This window comes from Salminus brasiliensis, chromosome 19, assembly GCF_030463535.1.
Source record: "Salminus brasiliensis chromosome 19, fSalBra1.hap2, whole genome shotgun sequence".
In the NCBI taxonomy this organism is placed as follows: Eukaryota; Metazoa; Chordata; class Actinopteri; order Characiformes; family Bryconidae; genus Salminus; species Salminus brasiliensis.
This window is the reverse complement of record NC_132896.1, coordinates 5555189-5578508: the sequence shown is the minus strand read 5'-3', so window position 1 is coordinate 5578508 and position 23320 is coordinate 5555189. Positions and strand designations below refer to the sequence as shown.

Sequence of the window (23320 nt, the reverse complement as noted above, 5' to 3'; positions counted from 1 at the left end):
TTAACCCATCTGTGGTAGTGAACACACACACAAGTGAACTAGGGCCAGTGAGTACACACACACACACCCAGAGTGGTGGGCAGCCAAATCCAGTGCCTGGGGAGCAGAGAGGGTGAAGGGCCTTGCTCAAGGGCCCAACAGTCGAACTGGACAACCCTGTTATCGATAGCCCGGCGCTCTAACCAGTAATACAGTTAATCCAGTCCACACTCTAATACAGTTACTCTCCAGCAATTCTAATGTTTAGAAGTATTAGTAACTGTTCTGGTGTCGCCCCAAAAAGGATGGCCCTTTTGCCGCGGTTGCTTCTGGGTAGCTCAAACCAGGGTTTCAACTGTTGTTTTAGCTGTGTCACGATGACCATTTGTTCAGGCCTTGGAGACGCTTTCTCAGGCTACTGTTTATGTTCTGAGATGTTCTACTGAAGGCCGTTATCAGGACACTCTGGCAGTGCTGTGCAGAACAGAAAACGAAGAGTTTGGACTATGCAACAGCAAGCTATCTGAGCCATGTGCTTTCAAGCTCCCACACAAGCCCGTCCTACGTGGCATGGCATCACACGCAGGCCAGAAACTCTTTTATCTGACCACTCGTTCACCAGACTTAAAGATCCTTTGACATTTGGAGACTGATGGTTCCTTAGAAAGGACACAGTGACACGAGATAAGAACCTGTTGGTGCTCATCTGCAAGCTGTTGGAGCAGCCAGAGTGGAGCCTTTCACAGTCATCAGATATAGCCATGCTGATACTAGATGCCATCCAATGGTTTGATTGTATTTAGTCATTAGTCAAACGTCTTTAGATGATTTTAATAGCGATCATAAAAGTATGGATATCTGGACACCACTTCGAAATAAGACTATGCATATAAAGGTTTGTGAATGGGTTAATATTTGTTTATTAATGGTTAATAATTAGATAATAAACACCTCACAAATTAATAATAAGCAGTACTAAAAAGCACTAAAAAGGAATCAATAATGCTGAAAATGTGAAGGTAAACAATACTGCTTAGAGCTTAGAATGTAAAGGCAGTCACTTCACACACTATATGGACAAAAGTATAGGGACACAAGCTCATTTACTGTTTCTTCTGAAATCAAGGGCATTAAAAAAGGGCTTATCCTGCTTGTATTGGAGTCACTGTCGCTACTTCCTTTCCAGGGAAGAAGGCTTTCTACTGGAAAATGAAGCATTGAAGTGACAATTTGATTGCATTCAGTGACAAGAGCGTTAATCAGGATGATCACCACCCACCTCAATCCCCAAACCATTCCAAAAGTACTGCATGGAGGACCAATCATCATTTCGGACTAATGTGCTTTCAATCTCCCACGCAAGCCTGCCCGACGTGGCACTGCGTCGCACCCAGATCAGAAGATCCATTATCTGACCACTCATTTATCAGAGGTGTTAAATTGTAGTCACTTATTAACAAACTGACTGCTCAATGCTAAAGGGCTTTATACCCCCTGTCCCACCCTAGGCATTAGGCATGGTGCCAATAGGTTCATGTTTATCTGCTCCAGAGACAATACAAGCTGTGTGTAGTGTATAGTATGTTAATGTAGGCCAGATGAACTACACTTAAACTACACACATGTTCAAGGAACAGAGATTCCTCAATGTAAAAATACAATGTGCAGTAGCCCCCCCCCCCCCACACACACACGCAATTTGCAATAATCTGTAAATAATATTGTTATTGTTTTTTTTCTGCTTCTATTATTCATATTGTGTATATATTGGTAATTTATCTATGTTTTTGCATCCGAGTGTCTTGCTATCCCTTTGCTGCTGTGACACTGAGAATTTCCCCACTGTGGGACTAATAAAGGATTATCTTATCTTATCTTATGATCATTAGTAATCATGTATTACCCGAGCTTGGCTAAAGCAGACTGGCTGATGGGAAACTCACAGTAAGATCTGAAACTGCCAAAATCTGAGCTTTAACAGCATGAATAAATATGGGCTCACTGTTTGGAAAGCAAAGGGTCACTGTTGCCCTTTTCATGCATGTTCCTTACTCCTTACTAATGAGTTTAACCCCTTAGATTTATTTATTCAGTTATTCATACTTAGGCAGAAGTTTGTAACGGTTTAGTTTAGCATATCTTGTGAAGTCCCACAGGGCTCTATTTTAGGGCTTATGAAACTGGTGTTAATTATAACAGGAATGTAGTTATGAAAGTGAAGAAGTATGGGTTACAGAGTCTTACAGGGGTTAGGATGTTCATGACCTACTTTATAACCATTAATAAACACATTTAACCATAATAAGCCCTTAATAAGGGGTGTTGTATTATCTTTATTGATATTACAAAAAAACAAATATCTATTAGATTAGTCTAATTTGGACATAATTTGCAGACAGACATAACTGCTTTAACCAAGCCTGTGTTAGGTGTTGGGAGGCCAACAATCTTGGTCTTGTCTGATGTTTTAGTCATATTTCAATCATTTAATAGAGTTAAGCATTTGGGCCTGAGGTTATTTTCTTATGCAGACACATTGACGTTGTTTCTCCATTAATTATTATTATTATTATTTTGTTCCTTTTTATTTTCTAATTCTGAAAATAAATAATCCTTGTCCTCTTTATATGTTGCTTTATATAACATATATTAGCACTAGCTCCTTTTTTATAACACAGAAAAACTCCCAAGCTCTCAAAAACTCATAAGAGTGTGCAGGTCAGTGGTTACAGTGAGCGTGTTTTGGACTTTAATTGGTTCATAATATAAAAACACATGGTAAATCACTTAGACCACTCATGTGGTCGGTGTCACTTGACATTCCAGCTCAGCAACTCTGCAACTCCGGACACAGTGAACGTCCCAACACAGAGCTACAGTTACAGTCCACTAGAACTACGCCCTCTGGTGGGCAACAGGCAGAGGGGTGGCACAGGGCGCCAGGAGTGAGTGACTGCAATGCAGCACACCAAAAAACTGCTTGTCATCACAGCGGGTACAAGATGGCTTACTTCTTGTGAAGGGTGAAGTGGAACAGCTGTACACAACATGAGCTCTAAATAGTTTAGTCCCTTTGTTAGTTCACTTAATAAATACTGGAATACTCCCAGGAGGCCCTGCAAATGTACTGGAAAATGCTTCACAGGCACATGTTTTAAATCACAGATCATCATGACAGCTTTAAAAGATAAACTGCAAGACTGCACCACATCTTCAACATTTGGTTACAGTATAAGAGAAGACTGCACGACTGCAGGACAGGCTAAAAGGTGGGCTGGAGTTCTGAGCAGCTCTATTACAAACCATGGTTCTTCTGGAACCGCTCAAAGAAGCATTTGAAGCACCTTTATTTTTATGAGGGACTGTAAGAGGACTGAGGAAGAGGGAGGAGATTAGATGGTGGTTGGTGAGAAAGCTCCACATCACAGGAAATGGAGACGCAGAAATAAGATTTCACAGGATGTTATGGTGGAAGCAGGATAAGCTTCAGAGACTGCATATTTATACCCCCCCCTCCTTTCCCCATGTGTGTTCGAACTGACCGGTTGAATCTGGTGCGTTTGATGGAAAATGACCAACCACTGCTGCCCTCCATCGCTAAAGACACTCATTGAAACTTCATGAATCAGGGTCCACTTTATGCACTTTGTGCTCTCTCAACAGATATGATTCACAGAAATCTCTTACAATTCACATTTGTTTATTTATAGGGTTTGTTAGACGCCTGTCTTGTCCATCCATTGAACGTGACAACACTAAGAGAATCAAGGCGGACTTAAAAAGGCCTTCTGGCTTTTAAAACATTTTCTTTCACATTTCCTTTATATACAGGACCATTTAAAAGTTTGGAAGCACCTGGTTGAAAGTGTGCTGATCATCATCTTAAAACAAGAAGGGGACACTGGGGACACATGGATACCCACTGTAGTTAGGATGTCGTTGCTGAGATGTTTTAAGTAGGCCTACGTTGTAGGACTGGGGCAATGTGTATGTGTGAGGCTGGGAATGCCTCTCAGACCATGCAGCTACAGTATGCTAATGTACATTAATACATACTCCCCTTACTCATTTAGCAAGACCATAATAGCCTATATGACCAAATCACCTCCCTTCATTTCAACCTACAACTTAGGCCTACTTAAATCCCCCCAGTCACAACTAATGTCCAATGTCCCCAGTGCCCTCATTAAAAATAACAAAAAAACAAAAGTATGGTCACTCAAGCGTTTAGACCAAATGTTGACCAAAAGATGATCAGCACACATCCAACAAGGTGTGTCCAAACTTTTGACTGGTACGGTATATTCATATTACCTAAGCAAATAGGTAAAATTTCCCTTACTATCATAATGTACATATGCTACACAGTTCATACTGTACACCGATCAGCCATAACATTAAAACCACCTGCCTAATATTGTGCTGGTTCCCACTGTGTTGCCAAAACAGCTCTGATCCATCCACAAGACCTCTGGAGGTGTCTTGTGGTATGTGGTACCAAAACATTAGCAGCAGATCCTTCAAGGCCTGCAAGTTGTAAGGTGGGTGTCCTTATGTGGAGCACCTTTGGTAGGTACTGACCGCTGCATCCCGGGAACACCCCCCAAGACCTGTCTGGTGTTTTGAAGACTTGTCCATTTTTCCTGTTTTTAACACATCACATGTTGACCTGCTGCCTAATATGTATATCCCAACCCTTGACAGGTGCCACTGTAACAACGTGATCAGTGTTATTTCCTTCACCTCAATAAGGTATTAATCTTATGGCTAATCTGTGTGTATAAAATGATCCAAATCAACCAAGACGGTCAATAAACACTGGAATGATTTTAAAGGCTGGGTCCTGGCTTTTGCATTCAGAGGGCATCACAGCAGCCATTCCTTAGCCAAGAAGGAACTCCATTCCACCCTGTTCAGCACAGAAACGACCTTCTTAACCGCCCACACTAATGCATTCAGAGCAGATTGGTTCAGACCATGCCACAAAATGTTGCATGAGAGTTGCAAGAAAAGAGGTGGACTGAAAGGCTGCTTTAGACACTAGAGCGCGTAACCAGGAATCAGTGACAGCAATCAAGTCTCTTAAGATTTGCAAATTGTGAAGCAGTGATGAGCGTTTACCAGATGTCAACCTGTAACTCCTACCCCAGTGCTGTATTTTTTACGGTAAAAGGAAATGCTGTGTCAAAATACTCTGGGAGCTTTTTCTCAGTGCTGTGTGTGGAGCCTGGTCAGCGTTTGGACGTCAGTGTGAGTGTGGAGGAAACTCTGAAGATCTGAGGCAGCATGTTGCTCAGCTGGTAGAACATTTCCTCAGAGATACTCTGTCAATAAAGCACAATTAGAAGAGATTAGGTGCTCAGTACACATACTGTGCTGTACCACAGCCATTTACAATTCACCTAAACCCTTATAATATAGCTCATATGAAGGTTCCTACTGTGTAATTCTCACTACGCTACTAGATACAGCTATTCACTTTATCATAAATAGCCACAATATCATCTAAATAAGCCTTAAAACAACAATGGGGACTGCATAATGCATAATGCTATTTGCAAAGTGTTTATATTAAACCACTGTTTTTATTAATTCCTAGAAGTACTAAAATTCATCAAGTTAGTGAGTTATGTATGAAAAGCCTTTCTAACTCATCTAGAAAGGCTGATACTTGCCCTGCTGAGTCCTTAAAAAGTCCATATCCTACTTTTTTTCCCTCTTATGGTGTCTTATGGTGTTTATAAACCAAGAACAGCCATAACATTCTAATTTCTCAGCTTCTCCTGTAAAATTTAACAGGCTGTTTTAGTTATTTTTGCCTCTTTTGTAAACCAGAACAGGATGGGCTCAAACCAAGATCTCTGGAAAGCTGCTTTGGGACAACGTCTGTTGTTAAAAGCACTATAAAAATAAACTTGAACTCGAACTTGATATATGCCGTGTACTTTGCTGTGGGGCAGGCTGAAACCTTTGCGTGAATGGTTGCGGCCAAACTATTGGAGGCTGAATAGGCAGATGTACCGTTTGTTAGTATACTGGTTATTGTAACACCATGGATAGCCCATAAGTGCTTATATTAGGCAATGTAAGAGTTAATAAACATTAGCCACCTTTTTTAATGTCTGTACAAATTGTCCTACCATACTATGCGACTGTATGATGTGATGAAGACAATATAGTTCAGGGGAAGCTATTTTGAAAGGTGACAAAGTGTAAAACTGGCTGTTGTGAATGTCAAATAGCAGTTTGATGCTTGTTTTATCCTCTTAGCCTGTCAGCGAGAAAGACCGCACTGTGCATCCAAACTGGCTATTAGGGAATGACTGACAGCAATGTTTAATATAGCAAAGCTTTATTGCAGTGGACACTGATGGATGACACGGTCACATGTCAGTTTTCTAGTTAAGAGTAAAGGTTGTACTATAGTGGCCATGCTGAATATATTCCCAACTTTGTCTTTTTGTCATTGGGAAAGGACTGAAGGTGAGGGGTCGCTGCTAAAACTGATGTAGCTATATAGATTTCCATGTAATTAAAAACGATGAAGGCTTTGTTACCTCTGAGTAGTTGCAAAGTACTCCTACTGTAGTTTGCCCTTGACATTTGAAGAAGAAAAAAAAGCATCACTATTATTTATAATTACATACCTGTGGTACAAGGAACTGGACTGTACGTGAGATCCCCCCATCCCATGAAGCCATTTCCATCATGAAACCTGCCATAGGCAAATCCAGTTCATCATCAAAGCATCAATAATTATTAAAAAACACTTTATTAGAAACATTTAATTAATTAAATGCCTTAATCATTGGCAAACATTTTCCAAACACATGGATGAATGTTAAACTGTGACATCTTCTTCATACCAATATGATACCATAACCCATTTACACCAATAGTCCCTATATTACAACACAATTACAACACTATGTAACTCTTTCGAAATAGGAGCAGGTGTACAAACAAGTCAGAATGTTTCTGTACGACATGCTGATACTCATTAGCGGTCCCCTAGTGGCACAGTCAGCATTTCCACTTTCTGCTCTTTGCTCACTCACCTTTCACACATTTAAAGACCAGCTCAGCTCGCTTTAGACACCAGGGAATGGTCATCTCCTGGAGGGGAGGGGGGAAAGGGAAGTGGGGAGAGAAAGAGAGAAGCAGAGAGGAAGAGGGCAAGGGTTTTATTTATAAACATTGGAAACACAAGGTAGATACTCAAAGCTACACGCTCTAAATTAGACAACAGAGGGTATTTTATGGATGCAGGCAGCTAAAAGTTGAATAATATATTTATATATATATGATGTATTTATTTTTTACATTTATAATTATACTACCTTTTGAAGATTAAAAGACTGGTTTATTGGAATCACTTTATATCTTTATCTAATATTATGACAAATATACATATGTGGACAAAAGTATTGGGACACCTGCTTCTTTTAAAATTGAAGGTATTAAAAATGACTACTTTTGTTGGAGTAACTGTCTCTATTGGCCAGGGGAAAAGGCTTTCTACTAGATTTTTGAGGAGCATTGCTGTGAAGGATTTGATTGCATTCAAATAGCGTTAAACCACCCTGTACAGAATGGAGCACCATCATTTAATACAAACAATATATAGCGTCCAAACGTTTGTAGACAACGTTGTAGACCCCTTCTAAAGAATGCATTTAGCTATTTTAGGTACGTTAGGTAATTTCACACACAGCTTGTCTAGTCCCTGTAGAGAAGCACTGTCAATAGAATAACACTCTCTGGAGCAGATAAACAAACATGAACCTACTGGCACCATGCTGCCTAATGCCAGGTGCGGGCTAGAGGGGCATAAAGCCCCCCAGCATTGAGTTGCGGAGCAGTGGAAGAACTGTGTTTTCAGGAATGATGATGCTCCATCCAATACTTTCATCATGAATCATCCATGAATGGACCAATAGAAATGCTCTGAAATTATTATTATATATATAAAATACAAAAATTATATATGTATAGCGAATAGTGATTTAGCAATTAGAGCACCAGGCTTATGATGACACTGCCACTGTTTGGCCCTTGAGCAAGGCCCTTAACCCTCTCTGCTCTTTTGTCACAGCGACAGCTGCCCACTGCTCCAAGCACATATGTTCACTGTGTGTGTTTGCTGTGTACACTGCACGCTTGGGTCAAAGGTGGAGGTCAAAAATCTAACCGTATACCGGACTCCAGACAAGATTAAAGGCGACCATGATACTTCCTCTCATGCAAATTGAGTGTTTTAGCCACTGTCCTAAAAGCAAAAGTTCATAGTGTGCAAGCTTTTAGCATTTTTACTGTACCACACTGATATTTAGCAGAGCAAAGTAAGCACTGGTCCCAACTAACTGAAAAAGCTCACAGCCCATCTTTGGATGAAAAACATTTTCTGAACACTGAGCATTCCTTCCTCGTCTGTGGTTAGGTGGGCTAAAGCTCCTCAAAACCTCCACTGGCTACTCCACACAGTCCAGCCTGAAACAACAACCTCTACACTACACAACAACAACGTCTCTGAGGTTCACCTCTGAAAACATTCCACAGCAAACTGCTTCCGATACACAGTGAGCACACATGACACATCAATATGCTTTTATGTGCTCTTCAAGTAACTCAATTAAGTAGCTCTAAAAAAGACAGACTCCAGACTGAATCTAGTAAAAGCGAGCGTTTGAGAAGGCTGTGTAATTAAATAAGGAAAACGGTACATTCTGTAAAGCATTTCAGGAGTAAAATAATACCCCTACTATCCTGGAAATCTGAAAATACTGTTAGCATCACTCACTGCCAATGAATGGACTAGTGGATCATATATCAAGGGGAAAAATGATCTGACTCCATCAAAAATCTAATTATATATTTTCCAAACACAAGATCTGATCTGATCACAAGATCAAACCACCAACAGTAAATCTCCTGTCTTCATTAGACCCTCACTTTTATGTGTTGATATGAACAAAATTCTGTTTCTTTTACTCCTGCTTATGTTTAATCAATGGTTTGTTCATCTACTGTGGTAATCACTGCCTAGATCATTCATAATGTCTAAATAATAAATACAGTACTGTGTAAAATATTAAGTCCCCTGTGACCCCTGGGCCACGAGTGTTTATCTCCTCAGTAAAATAATAACAGTCCTACAGAAAGTGGTGGTGGTTTTCCATCACTGTGTTCATCATTAGAACATCTCCAAAGTTCTCCTCATGGAGTCTAGTATTATTTAGAGTTCTCCTCAGATCAACACCTGGTTTGGTGGTAAATCAGGGCTTAATGATGGTAAATCAGGTGAGCTGCTGCTGCTGCTGCTGCTGCTGCTGCTGATGGAGTTGAACACATCCTCCATGCTGTGCTGGCTGGACTGGGGGAGTCCAGGAGAAACCTGGAGGAACCGAGCTCTGTTCTTCAGACAAACTCAGAAGATCTCACTACTTTTTACAGAATGAGAAGCTCTTGTTTCTCCTTTTTACTGGATTTATGTTCACCTGGTTCTGTTCTGGGGTTTCTACAGTAAAAACTCTCTCACTGCTGAAAGAGATGCTCTTACATAATGTGCTTAGCTGCTTACAACTTTGACACAGTGCTGTATGTGAATAAAATTAGTCCTAAGTCCTCAAAAAAGGTAACAGACACAAGGTAAAACACTGCCCAGTGTAGTGCTTAAAGATTGCATCATAAAAGGCATGTTGGGGCATGTTGTGGAGCTCTTTCACTCCGTTCGGATCCAGATCGCTCTTGTTTGCTAATTGCTGAAAGCACCTAGATGTCATAGCTGCTGATGATAAACTGTGACACAGGCGATCATGTTCTTCCACAATAACAATATCACTGAATGGAACACCATGAGATTAAACACGCCACAAAGATTAACAGCTCACAATGCGAAGGGTGTCAGGCCAAGTGCTCTCTATGAGCAATGATGACTCAGCATAATCAGAGCTCAGCACGTGTGAAAGCTTTTTTTTTTTTCATTTTAGGTCAAGCTGGCCTGTTGGTTTGTTTAGAAGAGGAAGTGTCATAACACTTGCTGTGACCTGTGGAGGATATCATTAACACACTGTAGTGCCGCTCAGACGAGGCCACGGTCTCTGGGCCTGGTGTCTAGAGAAGCTCAGTCAGGTGTAGCACCTCCACCAGCTCTGCTCGTAGCACCAATCGCTGTAAAACACGGAATTTACCCCTGATTTCTAATGTCTCTAACCCTACCCCACCCTACCGCACAGCTGAGGTGCCCTTGAGCAAGCCACCTAAGCCCCAAATGCTCCAAGGGCGCTGAGGAGGCTGCCCCCTGCGTTCTCAGTGCTATGTAGGCCTCTCTCACCTCTGACATGTCATGCACAAGCAGCAGCGGGATGGTGATGGTGGTGATATCGTGCGTACAGCACACTTTTAGGATGTTGCGCAGACCCATAATGGCCGGGTCCCGGGCTGTGAGGTTCCCTGAGCGCACATTATCGTCCACACACAGATGGAAGACGATATGAACCTCTGACAGGTTGGAATGCCGAGAGATGTAGAATTCACCTGCATGGGAGAGATGGGCACCTCTAATCACAATGAAAAGGAGTCAGCAGAATAGATGGACACAGATTCCAAGACATCAAACATACCAGGAAGGATATTGGAAGAGTTTCGCTCAATGTTCTTGCTTTTATCATCACTGCTTCCATTTCTTGGCATCTCTGTAGGATAAAGTCAGAAGACAGAAACAGAAAATAAATGACTATCTAGAATCACTAGACATTAATAATCCAAACAGTGTCCACTTGATTACAAAGTGTACAACATGTATCCTTCTAGTTTATACACCATCTGGACAAAAGTATTGGGACCTGCTCATTAATTGTGTCTTCTGAAATCAAGGGTATTAGAGTTTGTCCTGCTTTTGTCAGAGTAACTGTCTCCTGTCCCAAGAATAAGGCTTTCTACTAGATTTTGGAGGAGAATCGCTGTGAGGATTTTACTGCATTTAGAGAAAAGACTGTTTGTGAGGTCGGGATCTTGGATCATCAACACCCCACCTCATTCCCAACTTCCCAACTCATCCGAAAAGTATTGGATGGAGCAGAAACCATAATTCCAGAGAGTTCACAGTTCTTCCACTGCTCCACAGCTCAATGCTGGGGGGCTTTATACCCCACTAGCCCACAGTTGGCATTAGGCATGGAGGTCATGTTTATCTGCTCCAGAGAGTCCTATTCTATTGGCAGTACTTCTCTACAGGGACTAGACAAGCTGTGTGTGTGTGCATTTGCACCTCTGTCTCAGCAATGGGTGCACCTTAAAGTAGCTGAATGTATTCATTAGAAGGGGTGTCCACAAACATTTGGACATATAGTGTGTAAATAAAACAATTGTGCATGTACAAAGATGATTACTCAATTACAAGACATAAATCAAAACATGACAAATAACCCCAAAATGTCTATAATCTCTCTATATAACATAAGCCAGTGACTTCCAGGGCATTTCCACATTCTGGCAAAATATTTCGACAGCAAGAAAAGAGCTGGATCTCATTTCATTGTTGCTGGCACCAGTCAAACGAAACGTAACACTTCCCTGCGGAGCCACTGAAGTCGGATACACCGTGGTGCATTGCAGAGATTGGTGTTTTGGACAGGGGGATCCGCCGCCCACACACATACACACACGCACACAGTTGCTGTGTCACTCACCCGGCTGTTCCCTCTGCTTGCTGCTGCGCTGGGCTCGTGCATATAGCACCACCTGCTGGACCACTTCCAGCTGCTCAGACAGCCGGGGGAAATGGAAATCGGTGCACTCTTTGGACACAGTGGCAAAATCTGGACAAAATGACCAAGCAGGGATGGAGTTTAACTGAATGATAAAATCAGAGATTTAATTTAATTTAATTTAATTTATTTAATATAATATTTTTTTTGAATATGGTTGCAGCAAAGGACCAATAGAAATGCTCCAAAATGACTTAACGGCACAAAATATTTTTACATTGACTTCCACTGAAACTTAAGGTTTTTCACTCCTCCTGTAAAGTACCCATTATGGAGGTACAAGGTTTTAGCCTGATAGTAATAATATACCACTGTGTCTACACTTGTATTTACTACATGTACATACTATAATAGTAATGTACACCTCACAGGCATCCTATTTCATCATGATATTTCACTGTTGCCAACATTCTTAACTATGCTTTTAATTAATTATTAAAAAATGACTGCTATCCTGGAAATGAAGGCCTATACTGTAAGCAATTTGCTGTAAAGTAAAGGTAGTGACTGGGTAAGTGCCTCTCTTAATGCCGCTGTAGGAGTTAACCCTGTTGTCAACGAGTAAGACCAGTCCACAGAGTGACACAGAGTAGAGCGAGAGCGCCGTCTGCAGCCGACGAAGCTTCGCGCCACCACTGCCATGCCGGCGGTGCTTGCAGAAGTCCAGCACGTTGGCACGGACCAGCCGAAGGTTGTGCATGGTCTTCAGCTGAGCACCTAGATGATCAAAATAATAAAGACAAAAAAAAGAGATGTGTCAATCGAATAAACCAAGCAGCCATAACATTAACACCACTGATAGATGAAGTGAAAAAACATTGATTATCTTCATCTACAGTGGCATCTGTCACAGGGTGGATATATTGGGCAGCAAGTGAGTTCTTGAAGTTCTTGAAGTTCTCGTCAGTTCTTGAAGGTGATTAAGGTATGAAAAACAGGCAAGAATAAGAACCCGAGACACTTTGGCAAGAACCAATCTGTGATGTTCTAGACGACTGGGTCAGAACATCTCCAAAACATCAGACGGGTCTTATGGGTTGTTCCCTGTATGCAGTGATCAGTATCTACCAAAAGTGCTCTAAGAAAGGATAACTGAAGAACCTGCGAAAGGGTCACGGGCACCTAAGGCTCACTGATGCTCATGGAGGATCTGCTGCTAACGCCTTGGTGCCAGATACCACAGGACACCTTTAGAGGTCTTGTGGAGTTCATGTAAAGAAGGGAGGTCTACCTTATATTTGACAGGTGGTGTTAATGTAATGGCTGATCAGTTACACTGCATCTTAATGCTTACAAATGCTAGCAAATGAAAGTAGCAGTGAGAAACTGTACACAAACCTTCTACAGTTCAAGAGTCTAAGAAATGTTGCTTTTGAATTTCAACAATTCCACCATTTATCGCAAACCGCCACAGTAAATCAGGTCATGCCCATGCAAGCAGGCTTCAGGGCTCTGATAGAACATGTCCAAACATATTAAAAACCCATTGGAAGCGAACGTAAATTACTGTGACAGCACATATAAAACGGTTTAAAGAGAGCATATATTTTTACATCGCGGTTTGTGGAAGTGGCAAATGTTTCCAGGGAGACGCCATACCTAAGTGAATGGTGAAGCTCTCCTCCAGCTGTCGCTGCTCCTCGAAGAGTCTGGCCCCTATGTCCCCGGCCTCCGCCAGCTGCCCAGACTGCACCTTAATCTCCTCACTGCAATGCAAACAAGAACACTGTTTCTGAATCTTCTCACTGCATCCCGACTCCGAACACCGTATCTTACTACATCCCGACTCGATTCACTGCATCTTAATCACCCCACTGCATCCCGACTCGATTCACTGTATCTTAATCTCCTCACTGCATCACGACTCGATTCACTGTATCTTAATTACCCCACTGCGTCCCGACTCGATTCACTGCATCTTAATCTCCTCACTGCATCATGACTCGATTCACTGCATCTTAATCTCCTCACTGCATCATGACTCGATTCACTGTATCTTAATCTCCTCACTGCATCATGACTCGATTCACTGTATCTTAATCTCCTCACTGCATCATGACTCGATTCACTGTATCTTAATCTCCTCACTGCATCATGACTCGATTCACTGCATCTTAATCTCCTCACTGCATCATGACTCGATTCACTGCATCTTAATCTCCTCACTGCATCACGACTCGATTCACTGCATCTTAATCTCCTCACTGCGTCCCGACTCGATTCACTGCATCTTAATCTCCTCACTGCATCATGACTCGATTCACTGTATCTTAATCTCCTCACTGCATCCCGACTCGATTCACTGTATCTTAATCTCCTCACTGCATCCCGACTCGATTCACTGTATCTTAATCTCCCCACTGCATCCCGACTCGATTCACTGTATCTTAATCTCCCCACTGCATCCCGACTCGATTCACTGCATCTTAATCTCCTCACTGCATCACGACTCGATTCACTGCATCTTAATCTCCTCACTGCGTCCCGACTCGATTCACTGCATCTTAATCTCCTCACTGCATCATGACTCGATTCACTGTATCTTAATCTCCTCACTGCATCCCGACTCGATTCACTGTATCTTAATCTCCTCACTGCATCCCGACTCGATTCACTGTATCTTAATCTCCCCACTGCATCCCGACTCGATTCACTGCATCTTAATCTCATTGCATCACAGTGCTTGAAAATGTAGATTAGTTTAATGGGACCTAGAAGAACATCTTTATAATAAAATTCTACGCCTGCTGGAGTAGAAAAAGCTTTCCACAAGGCTGCTTGCTTCTACATGTAGTAGAAGGCTTCTTTCTACCTAGCGAGTGGTGTTCACCTCTTTGTGATTGGCTGCTGTGTGTGCACATTCCCCATCTATCGTATCTATAATCTCAGCCCTGCATCTTCTGACTCAGCCGTTCTTTATCTCCATTTAACCAGCTTTGCTTCCCACAGAAAGCTGACGGGATACATGGCTTGAGAAGACAGCAAAGCTGCCAAGGCCCACACAGACAGAATGACAGGAACCCAATTCCATTTCATAATTGAACAGAACATGCTGATGTGGCAATGTGATAAACAGTAAAAGACAGAAAGGATCCAGTTGGCGTCCAGCTAGAGCCTCACTGGCATTTCTGAGTGGCAAGAGTTCCTTTGACAGAAACGAACTTGGAAAATTCACTCGGAATAACACAAGCTTCAATAGAGAACATTTATTAAGCCTAAATATCTAATTTTAGATGACATTGAGTGACATTCTTCAAATTCTCCAACTCTTGTTAAGAGCTTGTAGTAAAAGTGACCTACCACATCTCTTAAACCCAAGAGAGTTCTTTAATTTTTACATTGTTAAGCTAATACATTTGTCAGGTAGAAGCAAGTAGGTGTTTATTTGGCTCTTGGTATCGTGATCAGCTTTTAGATTTCAGAATCAGGACCTGGTTTAAACTTGATGCTTCAAAACAAAGATACAAATACAGTTATGCTCTTGACACATACTTGATTGTGCTGTTGTTGGGGTTGTGGAGGTCCTGGTGCAGTTTGATCACCCACTCCTGGTACTCCTGCTTCTGGATACCTGTTACCTGCTTCAGCTCATTGGCCCACTTGTTCTCCAATACCTACACCAGATGCAAAAGTGATTAACTCTCTTTAAAGAAACCCATTACTAGAACAAGGTTTATTTCAATGACAGTAGAAAACATAGACAGAATAAAGTCTCGTTTAAAAATGAAGCAACCATAGGTCTAGCGCCTCTGCTGGCTGGTTGAAGTATAATATGTAGCTCTGCCCATCCCCATACGTTTTAATGACAGAACATCCCATTTTCCATATCCTTATTTGTCTCCTCTGTCTTCAGGGTCTAATTCCAACAGTTAGCAGCTTTGCAGCAGTTGACAACCTTGGCCGGAAAAGAGAAAACAGAAAAGACAGCAACTGCTGACGCATACTCTCTGCAGTGGTCTTACCTGCTGAGCGTCGAAGTGCTGCGCTGCCACAGTATTGACGTCCTGATCGCTCAAGGACTTTCCCAGCTCCTGCATGACTTTGTCCATTTCTGCAGCCTGTCTGAATGTGGGTGGACACATTGTAAACACAGCAAAACTGTGGTGTTTTACAGTTTATCCAACCATGCAAGAGTAACAACACCTCATAGTCCACCAACCTCTCCTGGAGTTTCTTCAGCTCCATGTCCCTCTCGCTGATAAGTTCAGACACACTGACATAGTAGTTGTGTTCCAGGTTGAGCAGCGTTTCAGAGGCAGGGGAGTGGATCAGCTCATGGTAAACATCTGCAAAGTCCTCGTCCCAGCTGGGTTCCTCTGGTCGGGCATGCTCCAAAGTAGTCTAAACATAGACAGCACACATTAGGAGCGGTTAAGACATGAGGGTGAGCTTTCTTCTAATTGTGCTGGCGTGATTACGTGAGGGATATTTTTTTTTATGTTAGTTGGTAACAGTGGCATTGATAACACAAGCTTGCAATTTAACTAAGCTACAGCCCTAGCTATAGTTTACATGTAGTTTTATGCCATATGTGTCGGTGACAGTAATATTAATAATTTTTTATTGCGTCATCTCTCTCAAGGGTTTTCAACGGCTACAATTAGCCTATACATCCTTCTTAATTAGCTAATTCGGAAACGTTACTAAAACAGGTATTTTTTGCTCTTTTTTCACTTCCACATCACTGCAGTAAATACAAATTGTGCTATGAGCGCAACCTCATGGACAGCTGTACACATGAATTTCTGGACAAGAAATTCAGACAGAAGCAGCATCTGAAGGTAACAAAGTATGTGGACTTTAGTCAGTTTATTAAGCTACCATAACGTTTTTTCACTAATCCGGTCCTTCAATAAGGACACTACCATCAAGCATCACTGTCAACCTACTAGTCTACCTAATACTATGGTTAACCTCTATCCTGCAACCTCCTACCATCACTGTGAATCCATCATTTTCTCTAGCAAACTCTGCAAGCATAAGCTGAAGAGGGTCTGTGTATATTTGTGTGCACTTGCAGTAACCCTTAGCCTAACAGTTATCCTGTAGATCCATGCAGTCATGAGCCAAAAATGTTTATAGGAAATGGAGGGGAGGACTCTGCTTTCTTTTTATAAGTGTGCCAGAGCAAGCAGCAGCAGAATTTAAACTCCAATACTTTGAAGTTCAAATGCAGATGATCTGCTTGACCTTCTTAAAAGCGGATACAGGTTGGATATTCTGTTTCAAAGGAATTTCTTGCGTGAGCACAGTCGACTTTGATTGACTCAAAGCCGACAGAAGCGTCTTCCGCACAATATATCTCCGAAGATCGCGTTACACTTCCATGACATCAGTTTGACGGCTTAAGTCTTGAAGGGAAGTGCCACAGAGAAGTTAAAGTGGAGCAGAATTCTAGAGCCAACACTCAAACCTCACTATTTTTATCATGTGACATGTGTTTTGGTGCTTTGCATGACAGGGACACATCAGTGCGCTCAAAATATTGACATGGCAATGTACTGAGAGTACATTTATACTGACACACTCGTCGGAGTAGGGACGTTTAAATATTCTACTTATTTAAGTGATGCAATAAAATAGATGCATTTCTGAGCTTTTGGGAAACCTAATTCTAACACTAACCTTATAATGTGCTCAAAGACTGTAACGACAATCAAATAAACAATAATCAATAACGAATTTTTTTTTTTAGTCTCTATGTTGTATCAAACTGTCCTGCCAGCACAATATGCTGATTGTGCTTCTGCATCACACAGTACTTGCCCACACCCAGCCTTAACCTCAACACTGAAAGTGTCTGAAAGAATCAAACATCCACACAGACTCACAGGCTAAGGGTGTGTTTTTACTTGTCGGTTTCGGTTCAATTTAAACGAACCCTGGTGCGATTACTCAGTTAGTGCGGCTCGTTGAAGCAAATGTGAACGCTGCCTCACATTGAGTCCCACTGAGGGACAGGTTGAGTGTGTTATAAGCGTTCTTGCAGCTACTACCCTCAAATCTCTACCCTAATAACTACTCTGCCTACCCGCTTCACCAACGCTATGCCTTCTACGACTGCCAAATTCATCAAGGATTAGTCTCTGTGCATGTTTCTGTGCTTTAATTTCTTCTTTCTGAGACTTTGGTTTAGTGGGGCTGTGTCCCAAACCACACACTTCCCACACTACTACACAGTTTTTAAATTTGGTCACCATAAAAATTGCATTGGTGAAGCAAATCGCTAGTTACTGCATGGATCACGCCAGGCCAGCAGACATAACCACTATGTGCAGACCTCTACTCGCAGCAATTCTTAGGTAAAGGTAAAGGTGCACGTATAAATGTGTCCTCCGCATTTAACCCATCTGTGGTAGTGAACACACACTCACACACACACTAGTGATCTAGTGAGTACACACACACACCCAGAGCGGTGGGCAGCCAACTCCAGCGCCCGGGGAGCAGAGAGGGTAAAGGGCCTTGCTCAAGGGCCCAACAGTGGCAGCTTGCCAAGCCCGGGAATCGAACCCACAACCCTGTTATCGATATTCGTCAAATTTTGTCAAATTTTGGGCCTAATTTTAGTTTGATTACAAACATGTCAGCATGAACGCAAAGCAAACCAGCACTAAAATCTAACAGTGTACCATTTAGTTGCTTGGGCCGGATCAAGGGACCCAAACTACGAGTAAGTATAAACAACCTAAAATATCCAGTCCAGCAGCACTATTGGATGCATGAGTATAGGCAGAACCCTTAACGAGTACAGTAACGTCCTTAGGAGCGTCTTCATACTCACATATCTCATCTACAAACTGGTTCCTCAAAGATGTACCAATTAAAAGGTTCTTTGCTGATGTTTTGGTATCCCCTAAGACACGACATCATTAAAAGTGATGACAATGTGGTAATGAGGTTCTAATTAGGCTCAGAGAACAGCTGTATGGCTGACCATGCAGTACCTTACCTCAGTGTATGCCTTGGCCCACGAGTTGGTCAGTTTATTGAGGTCAACATCTCCATTAGTGAGCTTCTGTAGAGCTGCTTCCGCATCCCGGTCATAATCTTCTAATGTTTCTCTTTCAATGAAGGCCAGAAGTCTGTCCTTTAAATCTGAAGGAAACCAAGAATTTTAGATATGCCTCTTACAATAAACACTGCTGCCTCCAAAACCAAACACTAGCATGCTGCATAGTGTATAGGAAAGTGCATTAGCTAGTGTAGGAACTGTAAGGTACGCTGGCTGGGATGCAGAACACAAACACAACAAGCAAGGTGGAAAGATGGAAGTGGACCGAGGATGAGACCAGAGCGTGTTTAAAAGGTACAGGGCTGACACTTTTCAGCTCTACAGACAGACAGACGTTCAGAAACGGCTGCAATCACTCTAAATGGAAAGTTCTCAAGCAGCTCAGAGGGACACGATCTCTTGCCCAACGGCTCAGACTGAAAAAATAAACTAAAACTACACAGACATGTCAGGTAAGCGGAGTATGGATTTTTACATTAAATTATGGAACCCTGCCAAACTTTTTCTATTGAAAACTAAAATGTAATCATTTTAATGGAAAGCATCACTCTTATCCTTATTGTCCAAATGTTTGCGGACACCCCTTCTAATGGATGCATTCAGCTACTTCAAGTTGCACCCATTGCTGACACACACACAACTTGTCTAGTCCCTGTAGAACAGTACAGTCATTAGAATAGGACTCTCTGGAGCAGATAAAGATAAACCTATCAGCACCATGCTGCCTAATGCCAGGCGTGGGCTAGAGGGGTGAAAAATGGATGGTGCTCCAACCAATACTTCTGGAATAATCTGGGGAGTTGGTGAAGATCATCCAACATTTTAACCTCACTAACGCTCTTGTTGCTGGATGCAATCAAATCCTCACAGCAGTGCTCCAAAACCTAGCAGAAAGCTTTCTTTCCTGGACAGTAGAGACTGTTACTCCAAGAAAAGCAGGATGTACTCTTTTTTATTCCTCTTGATTTCAGAAGAAACAATGAATGAGGAGGTGTCCCAATACTTTTGTTTACAGTTCTAGTGATTCTTACCATGCTCTACGAAGCAGGGGATCTTGTGAAGCAGCATGAGTCTCCCATGAAGATCACTGACGTTTTCTTGAACAGGAAACTGAAGGGGCACTTTCAGAACACAGTGGTTTCTGCCTGCCTTGTACTCAAACATAAACTCTTTCTCAGTTGTGTTCGTTTTCCCTTTGTTTTTCCTCATCTTCACCTTTAAGAAGAACAGAACAAAAGAGACACAAGTGAATTGGAGTATGGGCCTGTCATTTTACAAACAATAAAACATGAAAACAATGAACCGAGGCTGTAAACATGCAGAGCAGTCTGGCAAATATGATCTTAAAATACATCTTCAGAGTACACACAGTATATGTCTAAATATTTGTGGACACCCCTTCAAATGAACGCATTCAACTACTTTAAGTTGCACCCATGGCTGACACAGGTGTGAAAATGCACACACACACGGCTTAGATGAGCTGAGGAGTTGGGGATGATGAGGTGAGGTGGTGATCACTCCAACATCCTGAGCTCACTAATGCTCTTGTTGCAGAATACAATCAAATTCTCAGAGCAATGCTCCTCCAAAAGTTTGTAGAAAACCTTCCTCCTAGGACAGTAGAGACAGGATAAACAATAAATGAGCAAGAGTCTCACTCCTTTTGTCCATTTAGTGACTCATTGAGAGAGGCTGTATACACTAACAAAACACTGGGTGAAATTATAGATACTTACTAAAAGATTGATGATGTTTTGAGCTTATGTTTTATGGAAATATTGTTTTTCAAGGATGTCCGTAGTAATAATATTGAAAAACAATGAATTTTATGATCAATATTTTGTCTGTATACCTGTGGATATACTGCTTGAATAGGGTTAAGGAAAAAAAAAGAAGAAAACTCCAAATGCACATGTTTCTGAAATCTGTGCTCTAGTGTATATAAATATAAAACTAGTTTTATTACGTTGATTTTAGGATAAGATAAGATAAAATACAACTGTATTGATCCCGAAGGAAATTGCAGTGTCACAGGACTGTACATATTGCACACGGGAACAGGCATAACAGTTCCAGAAGAGCCATTAACAACACAAACAATAAATAAATATCAGTAAGCAAGGCCGATGTGGATATATGGAGTACGTACAAGAGCAGCATATGTATTGAGGTAGTAAGACTCCCTCCTGCCATCAGGAAGAAGGTACCGCAGCATCCGGTCCAACACGACCAGACTCTGCAATAGCTTCTTCCCCCGAGCCATCAGACTCCTCAACTCAACTCAACTTCTGAACTGATGGCTTTTCTGTTACATGCACTCTCTCTCTCTCTCTCTCCCCAACCATTTACCCCAGATAAAATGGGAAGCATTTTTGCACAAAGCATTTTGCACTAATAACTTTACTACCTCACTGGACTCTATTTATTACACACTGCATAATTTGCACACTACCCCTAATTATTTATTATTCTCTGTTGCACCATGGTCCTGGAGGAACGCTGTTTCGTTTGACTGTGTACTCTGTATGTAGTTGAAATGACAATAAAACCCACTTGACTTGACTTGACTATAAGGGGTAGTAAGACTATAATATCCTAAATATGATAAAAACAATTATGAGCAATTATTGTGTTTATTTAAGCACAAATGTTGAGCACAGCTGTTTTCAGGAGATTTCTGTCAACAGTTTCTATGGTAGAAGGAGGTCTATTACAACAACAACAACAACAACAACAAAATAGGCTCCTATAGGTGCACACACAGACGGGTGTGCATTTCATTTTTACATAAAGGTAAAGGTGCACGTATCTGTCACTGTACAGTGAAATGTGTCCTCCGCATTTAACACACACACTCACACACACACACGTGTTAGGGGCAGTGAGTACACACACACACCCAGAGCGATGGGCAGCCAACTCCAGCGCCCGGAGAGCAGAGAGGGTAAAGGGCCTTGCTCAAGGGCCCAACAGTGGCAGCTTGCCGAGCCCGGGAATCGAACCCACACCCCTGTTATCGATATCCCGGCGCTCTAACCGCTGAGCAGTGACACCACTGCAGTTAGTGGGAACTGGTCGCCAAATGTCCCCAAAACATGATGATGCTCATGGGTTTTGTTCTGTTTTTGTCGTTGTCTTTCATCTGGAAACATCTGGGACATCATCTGCCAGTTAAGCTGGAAACTTTCATCATGAGTGAAGCCTGTTCAATTAGACATGACTTTAGGCTTGATTTTCTGCTTTAATGACCTGTCTAACCCTGAGGAAACACCATGGTGGTCAGACACAGACACCCACACAGGCAGAGGAGGACACTTGCTGCAGGAGGAGGAAGCTGCCCTGCTTGTTTTGGTGCAGCTCGTTGAGGCGTAGGTCTAATATTTCACCTTTCTGTATTAAACTGAGGTACATCAAGAAGCTAAAACACGGTTAAGAGGACATTTCATGGTTTTCTTCATTGTTTAGCTGCATTAAACTGTAATATTATCGTAAGCAGTAAGAGATGGGGAGAGTCGCACATTCGCAGTAACCGAGCTTACGAGGAGCTTAGCTAGCACAGTTAGCCAGCTGGCTAAATTACACCGTAAAAGCGCACACACGTCCTTATTCCCACACCAATATAATAAACAGCAGATGAAGACTGTTTGGGATATTAATAACGATGAAAACTGCCTGAGTTTATGGGGTTAAACTGCTGTTTTGAGGAGAGGTATGCTAGGTAGCTGCTCACCGCGGGTGGAGTCAGTCAGCTGTTTCAGCCGGCTAGCTCAGCGCCTGTTTGCTTATTCGTAGAAGCGGTTTCGCTAAAACGAAAAATAAATCAATCAATAAATACAAACACACATGCTTGTGTTTTGGTAAGTATTTACCTCAGGCTTGGAATTATCTAAATACTGCAATTTACAGTATTTAGAGAGACACAGTCTTTGATAGTACCGATGCTAAACTGCAAGATAAAGGCAGACAACCTTGAGCTTTTTGGCGAAAGTATCGCACAGATTACAAAGATGCAACAGAAACGACAAGATGGTTCACAGGACAGGGTTTTTTTTTTTGTCAGGCAGGTGGACTGAAGTGGAGACTCTCACCTGCATTAATAATAATAGACAAAGCAGATCTCGACATAAATGTGTATTAGTATAGATTTATTTTATTTTTATATCTTTACTTTAGATTAAATATTTTATTAGTAGTTTCTTGTCTAATCTGCCTGCTGTCCCCCTGCTGTCCCCCTGCTGTCCCCCTGCGGTCTTCAAATCAAAGAGTATGTGACATGAGCCATCCTATAATTAGACTATTATGCATTTCATGGCCAAAATGGTGAATGGTTGGGTCTGTAGTCCAGCCTAGTGTTTCCACTGGGCCCAGTAGGCGTGCCGTCAGCAGGTGTGAAAACAGGAATTGATTTCACAACTTGTTCAATTATTAAGGGGAGAAGACCCCCATTAAAATGTATGAGGTGTCCCATTGCAAGTAGGTTGGCTTGTTTACCACCTCTGTCTTGACCAACAGAACATCAGCTGGAGTTAAATCACTGACGGCGAGCCCGGTGCCA

General features: G+C 41.9%; 1 protein-coding gene across 2 annotated transcripts; it reads right to left on the bottom strand.

Annotated features, from left to right (window-relative positions):
* Window positions 1–837: 837 nt before the first annotated feature.
* ferry3 (FERRY endosomal RAB5 effector complex subunit 3) lies at window positions 838–22535 on the bottom strand. 2 transcript variants are annotated; one of them, XM_072663561.1, is made up of 14 exons: window positions 22496–22535; window positions 19794–19977; window positions 18700–18845; window positions 15907–16088; window positions 15710–15809; window positions 15240–15361; window positions 13347–13453; window positions 12267–12464; window positions 11670–11798; window positions 10602–10673; window positions 10313–10515; window positions 7038–7095; window positions 6627–6694; window positions 838–5303 (listed from the first exon to the last, which is right to left on the bottom strand). In XM_072663561.1, the coding sequence occupies exons 2-14, from the start codon at window positions 19969–19971 to the stop codon at window positions 5211–5213; spliced, it is 1656 nt and encodes a 551-aa protein (XP_072519662.1). In that variant the 5' UTR covers window positions 19972–19977; window positions 22496–22535; the 3' UTR covers window positions 838–5210. The 2 variants fall into 2 exon arrangements, with proteins under 2 accessions (XP_072519662.1, XP_072519661.1); XM_072663560.1 differs by lacking the exon at window positions 22496–22535 and adding an exon at window positions 20915–21005.
* Between the last annotated feature and the right edge of the window lie 785 nt (window positions 22536–23320).

What these genes read in the sequence shown, in the direction of transcription:
- ferry3 (XM_072663560.1), bottom strand. Translation starts at nt 20,980, where the DNA reads ATGCTGCGGTACCTTCTTCCTGATGGCAGGAGGGAGTCTTACTACCTC. An exon ending in CCCAACAACAGCACAATCAA is followed by an intron (nt 13,454 to 15,239) that starts GTATGTGTCAAG and finishes TTTGCATTGCAG; the next exon opens with TGAGGAGATTAAGGTGCAGT. An exon ending in TCCAGTTCCTTGTACCACAG is followed by an intron (nt 5,304 to 6,626) that starts GTATGTAATTAT and finishes CTTTATTGACAG; the next exon opens with AGTATCTCTGAGGAAATGTT.